Source organism: Microcebus murinus, chromosome 8, assembly GCF_040939455.1.
Source record: "Microcebus murinus isolate Inina chromosome 8, M.murinus_Inina_mat1.0, whole genome shotgun sequence".
Taxonomy (NCBI): domain Eukaryota; kingdom Metazoa; phylum Chordata; class Mammalia; order Primates; family Cheirogaleidae; genus Microcebus; species Microcebus murinus.
Window position 1 is genome coordinate 89,954,946 of NC_134111.1, and position 16,087 is coordinate 89,971,032.

The following is a 16,087-nucleotide window of genomic DNA, read 5'->3' on the forward strand; positions in this document are numbered from 1 at the left end:
GGGGAGGTAATGTGCCAAGGTCAAATGTTGGGTGGTGCCGGGCAGCAGAAGCCAGGCCTCTGAGGGGAACGGGCTGTACTGGAACTGAAGGGGGAGGTGGCGGGTGCTTCCACGTGTCTGTGAGCTCCCTTCTCAAAGCAGGAGGGCCTTGCGTCTGCGGAGCGGGTCGCCTCCACGGCTTTTGAGTGGAGGGGAGGCGGAGAGCAAGGTGGGGGAGTGAGTGAATTTGGGGGCTTGTGGGAACTTAGGGCCGTGCCCCCGCCCCCAGCAATGCGTGGGGCGCCTGGAGAAGGGGCGTGTGGGCAGGTGGGGTCCTGCGGGGCCCGCGCGTGGGGGCCGCGCCGGCCGGGGCGGGGTGAGTCACTGCCCGCCCGCTCCCATTGTGCGGCCCGGCGGCGGCGGCGGCGGCGGAGGTGCGGAGCGAGGAGGTGGAGCCGCGGGCTGCGGGCTCCGGCGCCTGCGTCTGCCCGGCCGGCCCGGCTCTGCGCGGCGAGGGGCAGACGGGAGCCCGGTGGCCGCGCCACGGAGCGAGCGGGGAGGGACATGGGGCGCGGCAGCCCGCCCGGTCCCCGCAGGCTCCGGAGCCCCGAGGTACCGCGGGGCGGGGCGCGGCGCACCAGGCAGGGCGTGGGCCCCGGGCTGCCCCGGGCGGGCGTGGCTGGGCCTCGGAGGGCGCTCGGGCCGGGCGCGGGCATCGGCTCCGGGGCGGGGGGCGCCAGTGCGAGGATCCTGACCCTGCACTTTCCCCATCCCCCAGGGCTCCCCGCTAGGCCTCTGCAGCGGCCCCTGCTTCTCACTCGGCGCTCAGGGCCCTTGGTGAGCAAGAGCCTCCCAAGCCGCCTCCCAAGCCGCCTCCCCGGCCATGGCCAACGGAGTGATCCCGCCGCCCGGGGGCGCCTCCCCCCTTCCCCAGGTGACTGATGCGTGCGGGGGTGGGGGTGGAGGACCTGGGGGAAGAGGAGGGGGAGAGACCCTAAGGAGGGAGAGTTGACCTCTGGACGACCCTGGGACGCCCCCAGATCTGGGGATGGAGCTTGGCTGGGGGGCATGGAAAAAGAGGGGTCTCTGTTGGTATGTTTTTAGATCTGTGCCCCCCTCTCCTTGCCCAGCCCTGGGGCCTAGAGAGGGTGGTTTCTGAGATGTTGACCAAGGCTGGGGCGGGGAGCACAGAGGATGGGGCTGGATGATGATGGAGACTGCTGGGTCCCCAACCCCAGCTAGGGCTTGGAGTTCAACCGGGTGTGGGGTGCTCACAGGTCGGGGGTCCTTAGGAGAGGTTGTCTTGGCCTGCAGGTCCGGGTGCCCTTGGAGGAGCCCCCTCTGGGTCCAGACGTGGAGGAGGAGGACGATGACTTGGGCAAGACCTTGGCTGTGAGCAGGTTTGGGGACCTCATCAGCAAGCCCCCGGCCTGGGACCCCGAGAAGCCCAGCCGCAGCTACAGCGAGCGGGACTTTGAGTGTGGGTAGCCTGGGGACCCCTAGTGTGGCCGCCTTCACTACCATCACTTTCATCGCCACCATCACTGCGCTCACCTCCAGCTTGGTCACCCAGTGTCATCCTGTGCTGGACACTGTGCTGGACTCTGCTGGGCCACCATGCCGTGTTAAGTCATCCTGCCTTCCTCACCCATCGCCTGTCCGCCTGCCAGGGGAGCAGGGCCCCAGACCAGGGGGATCTAGGGAGATGGGCCTGGGCCCGCCCTTGGTGACCTTCATCTTCACCCTTGTCCCCGCTCACTCTCTCTTCTCTGCCACCTTGGTTCCCCTCAACTCCTCCAACTCCACCTTTCCCTTCCCTGCTGTGTAAAGTCTTCCCCGCCAGACCCTCTCATGACCTCCCCCTCCATCACTTCTCCCCCCACCCTGCCCAGTCTCACCAATGGCAGGCGCGTGGACACAGGTGTTGGGGGGGACCTGGCCCTGGAGGAAGGCCTAGGTGCCCTTGTTTGAGGCCTTGAGCTAGAATGAGGTGTGTGTCCCTTGGGCAGGGAGGGGCCCCCTTCTGCTGCGGGGGCCCCAACCGGCTCTCCTGCGCCCTCAGTTCACCGGCACACATCCCACCACACCCACCACCCGCTCTCGGCGCGCCTGCCTCCACCCCACAAGCTGCGGCGGCTGCCCGCCACCTCTGCCCGGCACACCAGGAGGAAGAGGAAGAAGGAGAAAACCTCTGCCCCACCCTCTGAGGGGACCCCTCCTATCCAGGAGGAGGGGGGAGCTGGAGCGGATGAGGAGGAAGAGGAAGAGGAGGAAGAGGAAGGGGAATCTGAGGCAGAACCTTTGGAGCCTCCACCCTCGGGCTCCCCACAGAAAGCAAAGGTAGGGCTCTGCGCCTTGGATCTGCAGAGGGGAGGGGGAGGACATGGTAGGGGGCCTGGGTGAGGCAGGGTGGGGGGTTAAGGGCTGAGTGGTAGGTCGGGGCAGGGGTCCAGGCCACATTCTGCTTGCATGCAGTTCTCCATTGGAAGTGACGAGGATGACAGTCCAGGCCTTGCGGGGAGGGCTGCCTTCACCAAGCCCCTGCCCTCGGTGGGCCCACGCTCTGACAAGAGCCCCCAGCACTCGGTCAGGTACGGGCCCAGCGCCCATTCTGTGGGGCCCAGCCAAGCCATAGCCGTGGGGCCCAGGGTGCCTGTCAGTCACCTGGATCCCAACCTTGAGGAGTGTCCCCAGCTCTGACCAGAGAGAAGAGGGCGGGGTTGGGGGACTTCCCGTCCATATGATTTACAAGGAGGAGAGAAGGAGGGGAGAAAGAGTGCAGAGTGAAGAAGTTAGGAGTTCTCCAGGAGGGATTGGCACAGTGAAGAGGAGGAAGGGGAGAAGGCCAGAAGGAGGGACCAGTGGGACAGGATGGGGAGGAACGGCCCAGGTGAGCTTCCTTTCCTGCCCGGGAGGGGCCTGTGTCTCGTGCTTAGGGGTCCACTTCAGGCCCGCCCTGGGCTGGGGGAAGGTAAAGGAACCCACTAGCCTGGGCCTGTCAAGTCCAAGGCTGCCGTGTTGCCCCCCCCAGCTCCCCCAGCCCCCGGGCCCGGGTCTCCCGAGTGGCTGGGGAGAAGAGCCGACCCTGGAGCCCGTCAGCCAGCTATGACCTGCGGGAGCGACTGTGCCCAGGCAGTGCCCTGGGCAACCCCGGTGGTCCAGAGCAGCAGGTGCCCACTGATGAGGCGGAGGCCCAGATGCTGGGCTCTGCGGACCTGGACGACATGAAGAGTGAGTGTGGCAGCCCCTGTGGCCCACTCTGAGCTCTGCCCCACCCAGGGCTGAGTTCCCTCTGCAGTATCCCTGTCTGCTGGAATGTGGCCAGTGACAGGGAACTCACTACCTTACCAAGCCACCTCTCTGCTTGCCAGAGCTGAGATTTCCCTTACCCTTGGGTCCTGATTCTGTCCTCTGAGTCACCCCTAGAATAAGGCAGCTCCACTTCCCACATCATTATGTCACCCTCCTGAAGGCCCCTCTTCTCAGGGCAAACTCTTCTTGTCCCCTGGCTGTTTTGTACCCCCAAACCAGCCCCCGAGTCTGAGCCCCTCCTCTAGGCGTGGCTTCTCCCTGTGTCAGGGCCCCTCACTGCGTCCCACCACCCTTGGCCAGGCCTGGCTGCGATCTCGGCACATTCCTTCCATCTTATCAGTGCCCTGGTTTCTGTGCCACCTGTCATCACTCGTGGGGCTCTGTGCCCAGGCCAGGGGCATCACTGATCTGCCCTCCTCCTTCTCAGAGCCAGTGTGTGGGCGGGGGTGGGGGGAGGGGAGGGCTTTGAGCTCAGTACGTCATGGAAAGTTGCCAGGGCCTGAGGACAGGGACAGGAACAATCCGATGGCAGCAGCAGCAGCAGCAGGATGGGGGGGTCGGGGGAGGGCGTGTTTACAGGCCCAGGGTTGGGGCTGGAAGCAGCAGGGAGCAGGCTTAGGGACTGGGGAGTCAGGGTCAGGAGACCTGCCACCTCTAGCCACCTCCAACTCTAGTTGGACAGAGACCACCCTGTCCAGGCTCCCACCTGGCAGGGGAGCCAGGGTGTGGGGAGAGAGCAGGGGCTGAGGCCTTGACAATCGCGGGAATGAGCCCGCTGGAGGAGGTCACAGAGCCCAATGGGGCACTCAGGCCTGGGCCCGGGGACACAGAAGGCCAGGACCGTGGGAGGGATTCAGCCCCCAACCCTCGAGACTCACTGGCCTCAGAAGACTTGGAGATGTTTGTGCTGGACTTTGAGGACTGGGGCCTGTGGGAGTCCATCAGGGGCCAGCTGAGCCCCACGGCAGAAGCAGCAGCTTGTGAGTAACGGGTCCGCCTTTCCCCAGCTGCCGGCCTGGGGCGGGGCAGCGTGAGCAAGGGAGAGAAGCCCTGCCTGAGTCTGCTGGGCTGTGTACCCACGGGATGGGGACGTGGGTGCCAAGAGGGGCACAGGGAAAGTGTTGAGACTAAGTGCCTGGGGACTTGGTGTCAGTCGTGGGCCCCAGAGCAGGGGCAGTGGCCATAGCAGATGCTAGAGGGTCTGGCTGGGGCTGTGGACTGAGTTGGGCTCTGCCTTTTCATTGCATCTTGGCTAGTGGTCTCCCTCCATGGCGTGACTTTGGGCTGGTCCCCCTTTCTGAACTTCATTCACCCTTCTTGTCAATGAAATGGCCATGTTGGATTATGCAGTCCCGTTGGCGTGGCCCCCCGGTGACTGTGGCCATCACCAGTTAGACAGGTTGGGCAGAGCAGGGGGCTGGAGAGGCCGGGCCATGGTCCTGAGGCCCCAGCTGGACCTCTGGGACCGCCAAGCTCACCTTTTCCGCAGGTCACCGGCTGGAGGACAACCCTGGAGTGCGCCGGCACTTAGTGAAGAAGCCGTCCCGGACACAGGGCGGGAGGAGCAGCCCCAGTGGCCTGGCCCCCATCCTGCGCAGGAAGAAGAAGAAGAAGAAGCTGGACCGGAGGCCTCACGAGGTCCAGGACACTGGGGGGTGGGCCTGTGGCTTCCTCACACCCCCGGGCCTGGAGCCCTGGTCTCCCCTCCTCCCAGCCTGGCCCCGTTGCGATGTCCCCTACGCCCGCCCGGCGCCCCCAGGCCCTCACCCTTGGCACCCACCGCAGGTGTTTGTGGAGCTGAACGAGCTGATGCTGGACCGCAGCCAGGAGCCCCACTGGCGGGAGACGGCCCGCTGGATCAAGTTTGAGGAGGACGTGGAGGAGGAGACCGAGCGCTGGGGGAAGCCCCACGTGGCCTCGCTCTCCTTCCGCAGCCTTCTTGAGCTCAGGAGGACCATCGCCCACGGTAGGGCCCTCAGGCCAGGCCTGGGCTGCACAGCTTCAGGGCCGCGGAGCTCAGCCTGTGGCAGGCTGCTCAGCTCCTGGGGACTACTCCGGATCCAGCCGCCCCTGGATCCAGTTGCCTAAGCGGCCCATAAGCTCTGAAGGGCAGGGCTGTGCACTGGCACCTAGTACCGTGCCTGGCGCGTGTCGGTGCTCAGCACACGTGCAGTAAATGAACAAATGACTTCCCCTTCCTTGGCGAGGTGGGGCTGTGCCCTTCCTCGCTCTATGCTCTGTTCTCGCTCCTCTCTTCCTGGCTGGCCTCTGGCAGTGTGGAGCTGTGTTTCTGCCTGGGGCGTTGGGGCGCTTTGCTCACACGGCATGTTTGCCTGGCCCTGGGGGGCAGGGCAGCATGGAGGACCGGGCCCCAACCCCGACTGTGCCCCTAGGAGCTGCCCTCCTGGATCTGGAGCAAACCACGCTGCCAGGCATCGCACACCTCGTGGTGGAGACCATGATCGTGTCCGACCAGATCCGGCCGGAGGACAGGGCCAGCGTCCTGCGTACCCTGCTACTGAAACACAGGTGCCAGGGTGGGGCACCCAGGAGGGGCCTGCCTCCTACAGCTGCCCTTCCAGGAGCACAGCCTCTTCTGAGCGGCTCCCAGCTTCTGTTTGAATAGTGACGGGGGCTCATTTCTCTCCCATCTTCAACAGCTCCAATCATTAGAAAGTTCTTTCTTACACTGAGGCAGAAGGGATAGGGGCCTTGACAACCTCCATTGTCACCTCCTCATGACCTCCATCTGCCACAGGCCTCTCCTCCTAACCCACCTTGCCCTGTTCTTCCCCTCTCTAGCCATCCCAACGATGACAAGGACAATAGCTTCTTTCCCCGAAACCCATCGAGCTCCAGTGTGAACTCAGTCCTGGGGAATCATCACCCAGCCCCCAGCCACGGCCCTGATGGTGTGGTGCCTACCATGGCGGATGACCTGGGGGAGCCAGCCCCGCTCTGGCCCCATGACCCCGATGCCAAGGAGGTCAGTGGCCTTGCCGACTTGGGTGGGGGACTGAGTGGGCATCCGGCTTTAGTCAAGGTCCTTGATGACTTTGTTCGGTGGGCCTGGAAGGTGGGAGGCCAGGCACATGCTAGGCACGTGGGGGGCCTATAGGAGACACGGGAGGTGTGAATGCAATGTGGGGCACAACCATGGGGGGCATCTAAACACCAAGATGAAACCGAGGTGGTAGTGGGGGCATAGAGGAGGGTCCAGATCTCGAGCTGGTCCCTCCTGATGTGGGGCTGCCATACCAACTGCCTGGCCAGGCTGGGGAGGGGCAGGCAGGGCCCAATCCGGGTCTGGAGCAGGGGTGGGAGGGCCTGCCACGGCCTCCAGTCTGGGTCCCAGCCCTATTCCAGTTCTGCGTCCTCAGAAGCCCCTGCACATGCCTGGGGGAGACGGTCACCGGGGGAAAAGCCTGAAGCTGCTGGAGAAGATCCCTGAAGATGCCGAGGCCACCGTTGTCCTTGTGGGTGAGGAGGGCTAGGCGCTGGGGCAGGGTCTGCAGAGTGTGTCGTCTGGAGCTCTGGCCCGGAGGCTGCCTCTTCCATCTCCCTCACAACCTGTCGTATGTCCAGCCTTTTCTTTCCCAGTCCCCTGCCTGTTTCCTGTCTAGATTTCTGCTGTCTTGGACTGATGCTAGTCCATATAGCACCATTGCGAGAAAAAAGAAACCCTTCTTTAATACCCTTCATTTCTGTCTGTTGGTAAATTATAACACATACATAAACATGTGAATGAATAGGCCCCTTTAGATAGGGATTTCCTTGTGCAGTGCGCAAGCTGCTGAACTGTACATGCTAGCCCCAGATGTCCCCTTGTGCAGTGCACAAGCTGCTGAACTGTACATGCTAGCCTCAGATATCCCTGGGGTCCTCTAAAGCCTGCCTTGACTGCTCCCCTGTGCCCAGCGCCCTGTGTCTTGCTCTTCCTGCAGGCTGTGTGCCTTTCTTGGAGCAGCCGGCAGCAGCCTTCGTGCGGCTGAGTGAGGCTGTGCTCTTGGAGTCTGTGCTTGAGGTTCCCGTGCCCGTCCGCTTCCTCTTCGTGATGCTGGGGCCCAGCCACACCAGCACCGACTATCACGAGCTCGGCCGCTCCATCGCCACCCTTATGTCCGACAAGGTTGGGCTCGGGCTGGGCTCTGTAGGCCTGTTCCCCTGCCCCCTGCTTGTTCCTTGTCCCTCTCATTGCCCACAGTGGTGCCCAGGGAGGCATGGGTGCTAGGGGCACCCCCTGGGTGGAGGCCATGGCCTGGGAGGTGGGGTGGGGAGCTGTTGGCCAGGGGAGAAGAGGAAGCCCTGGGCTGAGGGTGTAGGAGGGTGTGTGACACAGGGGGAGAAGCCCAGACCTTGAAGCTTTGGATGCGACATAAGACTTGAATGGGAGGGCTGGATATGCTGGTCTTTCTGTGGCTTCTCCTGGGATTGGGCAGGAGGGTCATCTTACCAGGGGCAATGTTGAAATGATTTATCAACCTATAGGTGTGGGCACTGTCCAATCAGAAGGTTCTAGAGGCCCCTGTTATGCCAGGTGCTACCCATTAATTTCTGCATGGGGAAAGGTCTGGAGCCTTCTGGGGCAAAGAGGGCATCTGGGGTTCAGGGCAGTGGCTGATGGTGGGCCTGCAGGGACATGTCAGTATTTCAACCACCTGTACTGCTAGGCTGCACCGGTGTATATGGCTGAACGTCTGCCTCTAGCTCTGTGACCCGACACCTCCTCCCTGAAGCCCTCCTCCCAGAGGCTCTCCCGGCCCTTCCCTGAGAATCATGGCCCTTTGTTACCCCCAGCTGTTTCATGAGGCTGCCTACCAGGCCGATGACCGGCAGGACCTCCTGAGTGCCATCAGCGAGTTCCTGGACGGCAGCATCGTGATCCCCCCGTCCGAGGTGGAGGGCCGTGACCTGCTGCGCTCCGTGGCTGCCTTCCAGCGCGAGCTGCTGCGGAAGCGGCGGGAGCGCGAACAGACCAAAGTTGAGATGACCACGCAGGGCGGCTACACGGCTCCTGGGAAAGGTCAGACCCTTTGGGGCCAAGTCCCCCCAACACACACACACTCCCCCATCCCAGGGCCCTAAGGCTGTGACTCTAGCTCCGTCCTGACTCCCCACGTCCTTTGTACAAGGTTGCATCCCTGATCCTGGGTCTCTGCCGTGTCCCAGGCCGAAGTGGGCTGAGCCCAGGGCTTCCATGAAGGAGGAGGGAGGGTCGTGTTCCAGCAGCCTCTTGTTCCCCTAGAGCTGTCTTTGGACTTGGGGGGCTCAGAGGCGACCCCTGAAGATGATCCCCTGCTGCGGACGGGCTCGGTGTTTGGGGGGCTTGTGCGGGACGTGAGGCGCCGGTACCCGCACTACCCCAGCGACCTGCGGGACGCCCTGCACTCCCAGTGCGTGGCCGCCGTACTCTTCATCTACTTTGCAGCCCTCAGCCCTGCCATCACCTTTGGGGGGCTGCTAGGTGAGGCGCAAGGGCTTGGGGAGTTGAGGGGCTCCTGTGGTCACTCTGGGGGCCCAGTGTCACCTGCAGCGTTTTTGGGTGAGGGTGTCCCAGTGATTACCTCCAGGGACCAGTGGTTAGAGGGGCTAAGAAAGGTGCGAACACTCGGAGCTGCTGGGTCAGGAGATCCCAGGATCTGTAAGTGAGGGCTATAAGTGGAGAGGTACAAGCGGTGGGGGACCCTGTGATCGCCTTGGGGGCTAGTGGGGAGGGGCTGGGAGGAGTAGGGGCTCCTGGGGGAGCCAGGAGCCAGTAGGGGCTCCTGCTCTGGGGGCTGCTCTGCTCTCACTGGGGGCTCCAGGATGAGGAAGGGGGCAGGTAGAAAGAGCCAGGCCAGAGCCATCCTGCTGGCTTGCCCACCCCAGGAGAGAAGACCGAGGGGCTGATGGGTGTGTCTGAGCTGATCGTGTCCACGGCTGTGCTCGGTGTCCTCTTCTCTCTGCTGGGGGCCCAGCCGCTACTTGTGGTCGGCTTCTCTGGGCCACTGCTTGTCTTCGAGGAAGCCTTCTTCAAGGTGAAGCCCTGCCCTGCCCAGCCCTTTTGCCCTGTGCTCTTCCTTGCCCGGGGGGAAGGGTCCCTGCAGTCTCCCCCACCCACCTCCCCATCGGAGTTCACCGCTGCCCATCCCACAGGGCACGGACCCCAGGGCAGACGGCCTGTGGGTAACCAGCCCCTCCCCGCCTCCAGTTCTGCCGAGCCCAGGACCTGGAGTACCTCACTGGCCGGGTGTGGGTTGGCCTCTGGCTGGTGGTCTTTGTCCTTGCCCTGGTGGCCGCCGAAGGCAGCTTCCTGGTCCGCTACATCTCGCCTTTCACCCAGGAGATCTTCGCCTTCCTCATCTCACTCATTTTCATCTACGAGACCTTCCACAAGCTCTACAAGGTGGAGGTCCAGAGGGTCTTGGGGCGGGCGAGATGGCGGCTGGGAGGGGGAGGTGTGGAGCATCGGGGTGGAGGGGACAAGGAGGGGGCTCTGCTGGTGTGGGTGTGGGGGGTTGGGGACAGCCTGGGCCAGGTCTGAGCTGAAGGGAAGGGGGTCAAGGCCCAGAGGGCTCCAGGCCAAGGCACCAGGCTCCTGGGTGGAGGTATGGAGATAAGGACACACCTGCACAGGTATGTGATGGAGGTGGGGGTGCTGTCAGTGCTGAGGGGTCAGAGTTGGTGTTGGGGGTTTTTGAATCACCTTTTGTAAAGGGCTGTGTGTGTGTGTGTGGTGTATCTGGATATCTGTGTGTCACTGTTGTCTGTTCAGGTATGTGAGGGCCACACTCTTTCTCCCTCACAGATACACCGATGATGATGATGCAGTCAGGTCACTTGCCCACGTGAGTGATAAGGTGTCCTTGTCATCCACACACAGGTGTTCACAGAACACCCACTGCTGCCATTCTACCCCCCAGAGGGGGCCCCAGAGGGAGCGTTGGAGGCCGGTCTGGAGCTGAATGGCAGTGCCCTGCCCCCAACCGAGGGACCACGGGGTCCGAAGAACCAGCCCAATACGGCTCTGCTGTCCCTGATCCTCATGCTCGGGACCTTCTTCATCGCCTTCTTCCTGCGCAAGTTCAGGAACAGCCGCTTCCTGGGTGGAAAGGTGCGGTGGCTCCGGTGTGGACCCCCCCGTGGGTCCCCTTGAGTCCTGCTGTCACTGCAAGGCTCTGTTCCACAGAGGGGCTGCTCCCCTTCGCCCCGGCAGCCTCTGGGCCAGAACCACATTTGGGCAGCCCCCACCCCGTGAGAAGCCTCCTCCTGGGGTCTTCTCGCTCTTCGCTCAGAGAGTCTAATTAAGACAAGAACGCCCTCCCAGGCTGCACTGGCACCTGGGGGGGTGCGTTCAAGAGGCTGGTGGGGGGACTTCTGGCTCCAGCTTGGTCTCAGGAAGGGTCAGGGGTGGCAGGTCCCCTGTGAGTCTGCTGACCTCGCCTCCTTTCCCTGACTGGGCGCACTCAAGGCTCGCCGCATCATCGGGGATTTTGGCATCCCCATCTCCATCCTGGTGATGGTCCTGGTGGATTACTCCATCACGGACACCTACACACAGGTGAGTGAGCCTGAGCCCGCGGCAGCAGGTTCTTCCCCCAGGGCCAGGAGCGGGAGCCCGAGAGGTCAAGATCAGGGCAGGAACCCGGCTCTCCTAGTGGAGTGGCCACGCTGGGGGGTGGCTGGGGGTCCCGGCTGAGGGGCTCCCCAGGGAGTCCAAGCCACCTGTGATCCTGAGTGAAGAATCCAAGATTCTCCCTGCAACAGGTCCCCTGAAGCCCAGGGGCTCTGGGAAGGCGCTCATTTCCCTGTCCTCTATCAGACCCTTGTAGGGACAGTGAACTTTTGGAGGATGCAAAACCATTTTCCCCAAACCTATTCACACCCAAATTCCCCAAAGTCCTGGTCCTGGGGATACAGCCTGGTGGGAGCAGCTGCTGCAGGGGGTCCCTAGCGTGGGGAGGGAGGCTGTGTTCCTGAGCCCCAGTCTTCCTTCCTGCCTGCAGAAGCTGACAGTGCCCACGGGGCTCTCAGTGACCTCTCCTGATAAGCGCACATGGTTCATCCCACCCCTGGGCAGTGCCCGTCCTTTCCCGCCCTGGATGATGGTGGCAGCTGCTGTCCCTGCCCTCCTGGTCCTCATCCTGATCTTCATGGAGACCCAGATCACGGCGTGAGAGGGCTGGGGGCGGTGGGCCGGCTCCCTGGCTCCTTGGCTTGGTTCCAGGGTGACAGCAGGAAAGCCATTATTAGTATGGGGGTGCTGGGTGGGCGGGAGCTTGTGGCAGGCCTTGAGGAAGGGCAGGTGTGCTGGGGAAGGAGCTGGGGGAGGAGCAGAGGCAGCGGGTGGGGCAAGGGCGTGGCCTCCCTGTGGTGGGTTGACATGATGTATGTCTGTCGCTGCCACCGTTTGCAGGGTGGCGCTTGACAGTCCTCAGAACTCTCTGGCAGTGTGTCTCCCACCCAGGGATGCTCACATGCATCTCATTTTGGTTAAACCACAAGAACGTGGTGAGATCTGGCATCTGGCTTTTGTGGTGCTTTAAATATTCACAGTATGAGAATTTGGCTCAAATTTGCTTCAATGTGAGAACTTCAATTTGGGAACTTAAAAGAGGAAGCTGGCAGGCCCTGGGAGAACTGTTGGCGGTGTAGCCTCCCCCACCCCCCACCATCCCATCCCTGAATGTGTGCCTGTCCCTGTGCCTGTCCTGCCGCCAGCCACCACCCCACCCTGCCCTGTCCCTGCAGGCTCATCGTCAGCCAGAAGGCACGGAGGCTGCTCAAAGGCTCCGGCTTCCACCTGGACCTGCTTCTGATTGGCTCCCTGGGGGGGCTCTGTGGGCTGTTTGGGTTGCCCTGGCTCACAGCTGCCACCGTCCGCTCAGTCACCCACGTCAATGCGCTGACGGTGATGCGCACTGCCATCGCACCCGGCGAAAAGCCCCAGATCCAGGAGGTGCGGGAGCAACGGGTCACCGGGGTGCTCATCGCCAGCCTCGTGGGTGAGAGCCCAGCCTCCGGCCGCATACCTGGTGTCTGGGACCCCACGGCCCTAGATCCTCTCTCCTTCCCAGGCTTGACCCAGGTCCCTTGTGAATCCCCCAGTGTGTCAGGTCTAGTTTTCGCTCTGACCCCCAAACCTACTTCTTCCCTGAGCCCTTTCCTGCTTCTCTGTCTGGCTCCCTCTTCTCTTGTTCATGGGGATGAGGCCAAGCTGATCAGTCTGATGGGTCCATGTTCCGTTCACCACCAGGCCTGTCCATCCTTACAGAGGTGGCCCTAGGGGGCAGGTGGGCCTGTGTCATTTCCTCCAGGCCTGTCCATCCTCATGGGGGCTGCCCAGGGGTTCAGGTGGGCCTGTGTCACCTCCTCCAGGCCTGTCCATTGTCATGGGGGCTGTGCTGCGTCGGATCCCATTGGCTGTGCTCTTTGGGATCTTCCTGTACATGGGGATCACATCGCTGTCTGGGATCCAGCTGTCCCAGCGTCTGTTGCTTATCCTCATGCCAGCAAAACACCATCCTGAGCAGCCCTATGTGACCAAGGTAGGGCCAGGAAGCACGGAGATGGGGTGATGAAGTAATGGGGAGGGGACCCAGAGGGGTCCCTGGGCCAGAGGTGGACAGGAAGAATATAAAGGATTAAGCTGGGACCTGGGGAGCCAAGGTCCCAAAGATGTGGGTGGGAGCTGGGAGCTAGGGTGCTGTGTGGTGAGGCTGTGTGGCCGTTTCCCCAGGTGAAAACGTGGCGGATGCACCTGTTCACCTGCATCCAGCTGGGCTGCATCGCATTGCTCTGGGTGGTCAAGTCCACGGCGGCCTCACTCGCCTTTCCCTTCCTGCTGCTGCTCACTGTGCCTCTGAGGCATTGCCTTCTGCCCCGGTTCTTCCAGGACAGGGAGCTGCAGGCGGTAAGGGGTGGTGGCTTGTGGCAGCAGTATTGGGGCGGATGGGCACTGGGTTTCAGTCTCTGCTGGGCCATCTGCTAGTCATGTGACCTCAGGCAAGTTATTTCACCTTCTAAAGTCTTATTTTCATTTGTTTGATGGGGCAATAATATAGTCTACCTTAGAGGTCTGTTGGGGGGATTAAGTACGCACCGAGGTAAAGGCCTTAGGGTGACAGTGTGGTACCAGAGGGAGCACAGGGCTGCTGCAGACAGCTGTGCAGGTCGTACCCTGACCAAAAGGGAGTGAGGTGGCACTGAAACCTACCCTGAGCTCTGTTTTTGTCAGCTAGAAGAAAAGACATCTTTTTGCAATTTATCCATACTCAATCATGGTGTACAAAGGTAGCGCAGCAACTACAAGTGGCCATAGGAAAGAACTTCATATGTGGTAGCTGTTCTTTATTAATATTATTATATTATTAATATTATTATTAAACCAGATGTGTGGAGGGTGATCTGAAGGTTTTGGCCATGGGAAATGCTCCCCTGGGGTCATGGTCCCTGCAGACGGGGAGTTCTGCTTGTCAGAGGAGTCTAGGAACAGGAGGGGATGAGTCCACTTCCCTGCCACTACCAACCTTCTGTTCCTTCTGCAGCTGGACTCGGAAGACGCTGAACCAAACTTCGATGAAGATGGCCAGGATGAGTACAACGAGCTGCACATGCCCGTGTGATCCTTGAAGATGGTACCCCTTAGAGACCCCGACACCTTAGGGATCAACTCCTGAGCCCCTGGCAGAGCCCAGGCTCAGGGCCAGGGGGCTCCTCATGACCCAGAGATGTGCCTGGAACCACTTCTGATGCCACGGCTAGAGCGGTCCCCTGACTTCTGCCTGGGGCATTGACCTCATCTAACCTTTCACAGAACAGACCGACACAGGCTTTGAGCTCATTATAACCACACTCCTTGTTGTGTGTCTGCCTCACTTTCTTGGTTCCATCTCTGATTTCTCAGGTCATACTTATCCACTGGAATTAGAGGAATTCTATTTTCAGGGTTATCAAAACCAAGGAGAGGTTTGAGTCAAGGACAGAGTCCTTGGGGGAAAGAGAGAGAATCAGGACCACAGAAGGTCAGAGCTGGGCCTTATCATCACCCCCCAGGCCCCCTCGAATATAGCTGAGGAGTGGGAGGCTCAAGGTCTGCTCAAGGTCACATGCAAGCTAATCTAGACTCTGCTTAGAAAGGGGAGGGAAGGGGTGTGAAGTTGCTCCATTTTAGCCACTAGGGAAATCCGAGCCTTTCCAATGATTGTGGGGCTACTGAGGGGAATGGAAAATGTTTTTCTTCTTTTCTTGATTACTGGTATTCGGAGGAGCAGAGACAGCCCAATCCCCTAGACGCCAGCGTGGTGCTAGATTTGGGGTCCCTGGACCGTTTTAGATTCTCCTGGCTTAAGAGAGGCAGTTCTAGGATTCCTGAGGCCACTCCTTGTGCAACAGTCTCTGTTTTGCTAGAAATAACCTGGGAGCCTAGAGGAGGGTGGAAAAAGGAGCCCATTGCGTCACAGTTGCTAGGCAACCAGCAGCGTGATGGAACTGGTCGTCCTTGTGCTGCCCTCTCGTGGCCGCGCTCTCGGCCTGCAGGCTCCGTGGCGACTGAGGAGCAGCCGCACTGCCACCTGGTGGGTCTGCTGCGATCAGAGCTCCCGTTCGCGCGCATTCAGTTCATCCTGTAGACATGCTGGGCCTCGGAGGTTCCGTGGAGTTCCGCAGCCCGGGCAGCTCTGAGCAGCCTGAACACCCAGCGCCGGGGATCCCGCAGCCACAGCAGCCGTTTCCTCTGCAGCTGGCCCTGCTCCTTCCTTACCTTTTCCCCATTCCTCCCCCCCACCCCCCCAGGTGTCAGGCCATCAGCTAGTGCCCCGAAGCTGGTCAGGAGGGAAGGGACAGAGCACTGGGAGGCTGTTTGTTGTGTTCCTAAGGAAGAGGCAAGCCCTTCCAGCTGTCCCGGATTACCACCCAGGTTTCAGCATTTCATTCCAGCCTGTCGCTTGGTCTCTGGCGCCACGGTGGCCTTTCTGACTGACTCCCCTGGCCTATGCGAGGACAAGATCCCCTTTCCCTTAGAGTGGCCAAGGCTAGGTGGAATTTCAAAAGGACTTCGCCAAGAAACAAAGCCACAGTCAGACGCAAAACCTAAAACAAAGACGTGTGCAGATTCCCAACACAGACAGCACGGGCCGCTCCCAGACCTGAGAGGCTTTGCACGTGGGAGCCGGGCTCTTTCCCTGAGCCCTGCTCCCCTTCTGGGCATAGTTGTCAAGGGCTCCCTTGTTTGGTCGGGGCGGGAGGGGGTGGGGGGAGTTTCTTACACCGCACAAGAACCTGCTCTTTGCCAAGCCCCTGCAAGGAAATGGCAATCTGAGCCCGGAGGTTTGACTCTTCATTGGACACAGGCTGTGTCAATCATCTCTGCTTGGCAAATAGCTGAGGACTGGGTGGGAGAGGCGGGGGCTTTTGAAGCAGGGCCTGAGTTCTGGTCCTGGCTTCTGGGTCAGATGGCATCCGGTAAAACTAGGACCGGAGGCCTCAGAGAAGTAGTTAAAAAAAAAAAAAGTCAAAGAGCCAGAAAAAACCGCGTGTCACCCAATGGGAAGAGAAGTGAGCAAGGCCTGAGGGCCTGGAGCTTTAGAAACCCCTTTACCATCACCCATGCCAAGGAAGGGCAGCTGCGGTTTGGGAAGTGCAGGAGCCGGAGTCGGCAAGAACACACCCCCAGGACCTGTGGAGGGCTTGAGAAGACCCAGGAGACTGCAGCGACTCAAAAGCTGCCAGGATGGGTACCTGGATGAATAGGAGAGGAAAGAGAGGGGCGATGACAAAACACTTAGCAAACCCATAGAAAGGCAGCCGGGCCTGGCCT

General features: G+C 61.3%; 1 protein-coding gene across 2 annotated transcripts; it reads left to right on the forward strand.

Annotated features, from left to right (window-relative positions):
* The first annotated feature begins 439 nt into the window (after positions 1-439).
* Positions 440-14,690, forward strand: SLC4A3 (solute carrier family 4 member 3). 2 transcript variants are annotated; one of them, XM_012740286.2, is made up of 23 exons: positions 440-591; positions 758-913; positions 1,294-1,459; positions 2,042-2,319; positions 2,455-2,570; positions 3,011-3,210; positions 4,781-4,929; positions 5,077-5,257; positions 5,685-5,820; positions 6,094-6,277; positions 6,672-6,771; positions 7,236-7,420; positions 8,089-8,314; positions 8,537-8,755; positions 9,160-9,308; positions 9,482-9,676; positions 10,154-10,384; positions 10,742-10,831; positions 11,277-11,443; positions 12,022-12,275; positions 12,649-12,818; positions 13,010-13,183; positions 13,818-14,690. In XM_012740286.2, exons 2-23 carry the CDS (start codon positions 863-865, stop codon positions 13,893-13,895), a joined length of 3,699 nt encoding a protein of 1,232 aa, XP_012595740.2. In that variant the 5' UTR covers positions 440-591; positions 758-862; the 3' UTR covers positions 13,896-14,690. The 2 variants fall into 2 exon arrangements, with proteins under 2 accessions (XP_012595740.2, XP_012595743.2); XM_012740289.3 differs by lacking the exons at positions 440-591; positions 758-913; positions 1,294-1,459; ... (1 more) ...; positions 2,455-2,570; positions 3,011-3,210 and adding an exon at positions 3,882-4,271 and having other exon boundaries at positions 13,818-14,185.
* Positions 14,691-16,087: the final 1,397 nt, after the last annotated feature.